General features: G+C 49.1%; 1 protein-coding gene across 1 annotated transcript; it reads left to right on the top strand.

The window, feature by feature from the left end:
• The first annotated feature begins 2,457 nt into the window (after positions 1 to 2,457).
• Positions 2,458 to 6,383, top strand: LOC103190875 (zona pellucida sperm-binding protein 3). The gene is made up of 8 exons (XM_007911781.2): positions 2,458 to 2,526; positions 2,798 to 2,913; positions 3,234 to 3,337; positions 3,539 to 3,716; positions 4,182 to 4,302; positions 4,800 to 4,894; positions 5,763 to 5,878; positions 6,202 to 6,383. The coding sequence occupies exons 1-8, from the start codon at positions 2,473 to 2,475 to the stop codon at positions 6,342 to 6,344; spliced, it is 927 nt and encodes a 308-aa protein (XP_007909972.2). The 5' UTR covers positions 2,458 to 2,472; the 3' UTR covers positions 6,345 to 6,383.
• Positions 6,384 to 6,789: the final 406 nt, after the last annotated feature.

The following is a 6,789-nucleotide window of genomic DNA, read 5'->3' as shown; positions in this document are numbered from 1 at the left end:
AGCCCAAAAATTCCACCAAATATTATCCCTAAAAGCAGCCCAGTACGCGCTGGCTCCTAAGGGTTAGGGTGAGAGCAGAGTGGTCGGTTTAGGTTTAAATGCTACGGAAATGCAAACTGTTGTTGTGAACCTCAAAGGGGAAAATGTTTGCAGTTTTGAATTAAATTAACATTTTGTTAAAAGTTTGGCAGCCGCCTCAAGTTGCGGTTTCATGCATTGGTTCGAGTGCTCGCCTCGCAAGCGGGAGGACCTGGGTTTGATTCCCAGCGCGGGCAAAACTTTAGGCAGATTTCCTTGATCGACGCACAGGGCGACAAAAACACCCAATTGGGTGTGAACCCCCACCAATCTGGTAACATTGGAACCCCTCCTCATTCATTCCCACTCCTCAACCCTGATGTAGTGGCGAGAGCATACCACAGCAAACTCCCCCACCACCCACAACTCTTTACTGGATAAAACTACCAATAACATAGGAACAGGAGTAGGCCATTCAGCCCCTCAAGCCTGTTCTGCCATTCTATGGCTGATTTGTACCTCAACTCCAAATTGAGCAAAGCACTGTGAATAGGGCTTGGATCTGATATAACTCCTACAATCACTTATGTGTAACGCCTGTGTATCAAAATAATAATCCTTGCATTTGATACAGCGCTTTGCACCTCAACAACAACAACAACAACAAGATTCCATTTATAGAGCGCCTTTCACGTCGGGAGGACGTCCCAAGGCGCGGTACAGTTGGGTCAGGACCCGAGCATTGGGGGGGAAATGGTCAGGGTGAGGGGAGGGAAGGGAGGGAGCGAGGAGGGGGTAGAGAGTCGAGAGCGGAGCTGAAGGCTGAAGGTCAAAGAGAAAGGTCGTGAGACCGGCCTTGAAGGAGGAAAGGGAGGAAGTGGCGAAGGCACTGGGGATGGAGTTCCAGAGCCTCGGGGCTGAAGGCCCGACCACCGATGGTAGGGCGGTTGGGGCGGGGGACGTGGAGCAGACCGGAGCCGGAGGAACGGAGGGTACGGGCAGGTAGGGGGATAGTGGGTCAGAGAGCTGTCTCAAAGCGCTTCACAGGATATGCTGTAAAGTGTGGTGACTGTATATTTTGTGGTCGAAACACGGCAGCCAATTGTGCACAGCAGCGCCCCATAAACAGTGTAAAGTGTAGTGACCATGTGTGTTTTGTCTCTGTGGGGTGCAGGCAGTGATTTTAGGGTGTAGTGTGTAATTTTAGGGATACCGGCTGTAATTACGGATTAATGCTCCTTCGGCCAGTGCGCCCCAAAACTCTGGAAGACTCTCCCTCAATCCCTCTGCCTTGCCCCCTCTCTCCCCTCTTTCAAGTCCTGCCTAAAAACTTACCTCTTCAACTGTGCTTATGGCCCCCTCACCCCAGCTCCGAGTCAGACTCTGCTCTGAGATGCAACCCTACATGGAGGGCAACATATAAGATCAGTTGTTGTTGTTGTACTGCTCACTTCCTGTGTTTGTATTTCAGGGCCAGGGATGGGGGCTGGAATGGGGTCTGACCCCCTGATGATACGGGGGTTGTGGTGTGTGGAGTCACGGCTGCCCTTCTCCTCTCTTTCACCCCCAATATTGTGGCCTGCACTGCTCACTCCCTCTGCTCAACATATACAACATATACATCCTATACTGTGCCCTACACAATCTATACCACATTATACACACTCACTCCTAGACATATATAACTGATACATTCTATATGCATTCTGCCCACAAAGCACACAGTCACTACACTTTACAGCGACTGCAAAGCGCTTTGAGATGTCTCGATGACAGAATAATGCCAGGGTGGGTGTGAAGTGTTGGGGGAGAGGTCAAGGCTCTGAAAGGAGATTAAAATTTACCAGATCAGGCTGCATGGATGCAGCTCAGATCACTTAATTGGGAATAATATTGGGTCTGCAGTCAGTTAACAGAGGAGCCATTCATTGAAGCCGGCCACCATTCTCAGCTGCAACCACGTGTGGATGAGTGAAATGCATCAATTGCTTGTTACAATCCCATGTGGAACAGGTGAGCAGGTAAGTCGACAGGTGTGTGTACTCTGTTGGAGGATACAATATAAAGGGCTATCTGATTATCTGGCTCGTCAGTTGGTGGATCATTGTAGGAACAGTTCAGAGAGATTGTGAGATGGGTTGTCCAGGCAGGAGATGGTGTCTGATATTGGTGGCTATCATTGGCACAGTTTGTGGGGCCAACAGTCTGCAAGAGATGAGGTTGCGGAGGAGACAAGCGCAGCCTTCTGCCAGGATTATTGACTTCCATGCCCCACAGACGAGCAGTGATTTGGGTGTGGCAGAAGGCATCTCTCCCTTGCCTGCAGTCCTGGTGAGGTGCACTGAACGCCAATTGCTGGTGACTGTGTCTAGAGACCTGTTTGGAAGCGGCCACTTGATCCAAGCTGCTGACCTGACCTTGGGAAGTAATTGTGGCTCCAGTGGCCAGGATAGGATGGGTCGTGTCCTCTTTGAAGTGGGGCTGGGTGCCTGTGGCACTGTTGTGACGGTAAAGTAGGATTGAATATTCACTTGTTGCTTTTTCTATTGGGAGGAGGGAGAGGAATCTGTGTAGAGAATTTGTGGCTTAAGGTTGGAGGCATGATTTGCAGTTATGCTTAAAAACACTTCTATCCCAATCCTCCCTGTCTTCCCTCCACCCCTCCTGATCCCAACCCCCATCTTGGCTCCTAATTCCTGACTGTCCAGCGCCTTGCGACGTCCTCCTGTCAAGAAAGGTGCTGTGTGAACGTATTTACTGTTGTCTCATCTCCCCACAGATGTCTGCAGACTATCTGAACTACTCTACACACCTGTCCTATGAGCCCAGACCAATTGGAACCGTTATCCTCAGAACGAACGGGGCAGTAGTTCCCATCCAGTGCTTGTATCGCAGGTAATAGGAGTAACTGTAGTTATTGTGATTGCATTTGATATAGCACCTTATGTTGAGATGTCTCAAGATGCTTCACAGAATATGATCCACCAAATGACTAACAGCTGGGTTCCTACTTACTGCAGAGGTGTGTGTGGAGTAAGGAAACTTCCCTAAGGTTTTGCCCAGCCTGGAAATCGAACCCAGGTCCTCTCGCTCGCAAAGCGAGTGCTCTAACAACTGCACTACAGGTCTCCACAATAAAATATAAACACGTCCTGCATCTGAAGAGGTGCTGCCATTACTTTCCACCTCACCACTGCCTCTCTCCTCTCCTCCAGGCACCAAAACGTGAGCAGCCACGCTATCAAACCAACTTGGAGACCTTTCAGCTCCACGAAAACCGGGGAGGAACGCCTGGCATTCTCACTGCGGCTGATGAACGGTTAGTTGCTGTTGAGTCTCACCTGAGCAATCAACCTCGCCAAACAAGTTATCCCAACAACTGTGATCCTTGTATCTCCTCTTTGATCACCCTCCTATCCTTGCCCTCCACCCCTCCTGATCCCAACCACCAACTCGGGTCCAGATAAGTGAGTGTCCCAGCGCCTTGGGACGTCCCCCTGATGCTGTGTTGCTGTTTCAGATGACTGGAGTGCGGAGCGTGCTTCCAATGTCTACCACTTGGGGGAGCTCATTCACATCGAGGCCTCGGTTGAGACTGGGAACCATTTGGATCTCAGGGTGTTGATTGACCGCTGTGTGGCCACCTTGACCCCAAACAAGACCTCCAGCCCCAGATACTCCATCATTGACTCCAATGGGTGAGTGGACCTTCGCTGGAAGTCTCCGATGCCCATTGATGATGATAATCCTTGCAGTTGATACAGCGCCTTATCAAGTCATCAAGACGTTGCAAAGCGCTTCACAGGATATACTGTGAAGTGTAGTGACTGTGTATTTTGTGGGTGAAACGTGGCAGTCAATTGCACCCAGCAGCGTCCCCACAAACAGTTGTGGATTGAGTGACCAGATTATGTTTTTCATCTATTTTTTGGAGGGATTATTACCCCCGGAAAAGTGATCCGCCAATTGACTAACAACTAGGTTCCTACTTACCGCTGGTAAACGGAGGCGCGTGTGTGTGGAGTAAGGAAACTTGCCCAACATTTCACCCTGCCCAGGAATTGAAACCAGGTCCTCTCGCTTGCGAGGTGAGCGCTCTAACCACTGAACTTCAGGACTGTACTGACTCAATTAACCTCAATCCCACTCGTCTTGTCACACAGGTGCCTAGTGGACAGCAGAGACGAAGGCTCGTTTTCCTCTTTTGTATCACCAAGAGCTGAAGAGGATAAGCTACGGCTCCTCCTGGACGCATTTCGCTTCCATGAGGACCATCGGAACTCTGTAAGAAAGCCCTTTGATCCTGTCTTTTCACCCCCCCCCCCCACCCCAAGCAAGAGAACCTGGGATTGATTCTTGGGGCAGGATGAAACTTTAGGCAAGCTTTCATACTCCACACACCTCTGTTCCCTTAGCAGGAAGTAGACATCTGGTTGTTGGTCGATTGGCGGATCGCTTTCCTGGGGTAATAATCACTAAAAAAATTTGGTCACTCAATCCACAACTGTTTGTGGGGACGCTGCTGAGTTTTGCCCCCAAAATATAGTCACCCTACTTGACAGTATATCCTGTAAAGTGCTTTGAGACGTCTCGAAGACGAGATAACAAATACAAGGATTATATTGAGAACGCTGTTTTATTTTATTAAGGTGCAAGGCTTTGACTTGTCGATAATGTACCCAAACACATAAGATGTTTACTTCAGTCTGTTGTTCTGTTTCTCTCCCCCCCCCCCCCACCCCCAGCAGTAAAGTGGAGAATAACTATTCATTGCTCTGTAGATATTCATTACGTGCCACCTGAAGGTTTCAGCCGCAGTGGATAAGGCCATTGACTCTATGAACAAAGCCTGTTGGGTCGATAAGTCAAGCAATGTGTAAGTAAACCTCCATTAGTGTTGCCTCTCCATAGTCTGGTTGTCTGTCTCTGCCAATGTGACGCGCTCCAGGACACTACCCATGTGAAGGGTGCTATATAAATGCAAGTTGTTGTGCCAGGTGGGTCTACAGTATTCCTGGGCATTGCCCATATACTAGCCTGGTGTGGTGGCAGGATTTGGAAGGGCAGACTGACATTTGGGCAGTCTTCTCACTTGGTGCCTTTCTTTCAAAAGTAAGAGATGGATTTCTGTAGGGAAAATAATATCTTGGGATACAGTATATAGTTTAGGACATGACTTGTGCACGCGACTGCCAGGATCATAGAATTATACAGCACAGAAGGAGGCCATTCGGTCCATGTCTGTGCCAGCTGGAACACAAAAGAGATGGACCTTCTTTCGTCTTGCAATTATGTTCTTAACCTTGCAAGCCAAAGCCTTAATGGATAGAACTGATGGAGCAGTGGGAAGCTCACCAGATAGTGCTCAATGGCAAGCTATGTGGTTTCCTCTGACCTTTTTTGTCTCCAGCAGTCATCACAATACACTCTGGAGAACAGCTGACCTGCGCCTAATACCTTCTGGAATTAGGTTGCATCACTCCAGAGAGAGTGTGTATTCCATCCCAACAATCTATCTCTGGAATTTCCATGTGTAGGTGGGAGGTTTGGAGACGGTGATGGGTTTCCGCATGTGTCAGATACCCGTCTGACCAAAAAACAGTGGAAGTGCATTTCAGACATGGAGAACCTTCCACATAATGTGTGTAGAACATGGGTTCAGATACTCCTTAAGCATGGTAACATGTTAAGGTACCTGGCTGACCAAAAGTTGCTTGCTCTAACAAGGATTTGTTGACCTGCAGGTGGGTCTCAGTAGAAGGTTTGGATGCTGTGTGCAATTGCTGTGAACTAGACAACTGTGGATCAAGTGGAGGGGGTTTTCTTTCCAGAGGAAAGCGAGCTCTAAACTCTGAACCAGGTATGTTGAGACAATGTCATGTAATCTGGATTGTAACCCCTCAAATGATGGGACTTTTACTGGAGTCCTGTAGTGTATTGGTTAGAGATTGGTTAGAGCCCTCACCTTGCAAGCAAGAGGACCTGGGTTTGATTCCCAGCCGGGACAGGATGAAACCTTAGGCAAGTTTCCTTACTCCACACACACGCCTGTTTACCTGTCGGGATCAAACCCGGGTCCTCTCGCTTGCGAGGCAAATGCTCTACCCACTGAGCTACAGGACTCTGTCAAACTTGACTGTGTGATATTTATTGAGTGGTTGGTCTTTTCCCTCTGTGCTGCAGGAAGCTTTGCCCATGGAGAACGAAAAGCCGAGGTGATGGTGGGGCCTTTGGTGATCTTCGATTACGGTTCGGGAGAGCTCGTGGCTTCAAAGCTGGACGATGCCTTGTCTCAGCGTTCAACGAGCAGCTCTTCAGGTGGATAACATGCGAATCTGTTCCTGTCTCCTCTTCGACCGCGCCTTCAGTCGCCCTCCTACCTCACTGCCCTCCACCCCTCCTGATCCCAACCCCCAGCTTGGGTTCAAATCCCTGACTATCCAGCGCCTTGGGACATCCTCCCAACGTGACACGTGCCATGTAAATATCACTTGTTCCGGTCGTGGAGCAAAGGTGGTTATTTGGGGTTGAGGTACTGTGGTCAAATGAAATAACGGAATGGACCTGAGGGGCTGAATGGCCTACTTATGTTCCTAAGAGCTGAGGTGTTTAGTGTGTGCACACACCCACCCACACCTGTTTACAGTAAGTAGGAACCTGGTTCTTAGTTGATTGGCAGGAGGGTAATAATCCCTTAAAAAAAAATTGGTCACTTCAATCTACGATTGTTTGTGGGGACACTACTGTGCGCAATTGGCTGCTGCGTTTCGC

Source organism: Callorhinchus milii, unplaced genomic scaffold (assembly GCF_018977255.1).
Source record: "Callorhinchus milii isolate IMCB2004 unplaced genomic scaffold, IMCB_Cmil_1.0 Scaffold31, whole genome shotgun sequence".
NCBI lineage: Eukaryota > Metazoa > Chordata > Chondrichthyes > Chimaeriformes > Callorhinchidae > Callorhinchus > Callorhinchus milii.
This window is presented reverse-complemented; position numbering and strand designations above follow the sequence as displayed.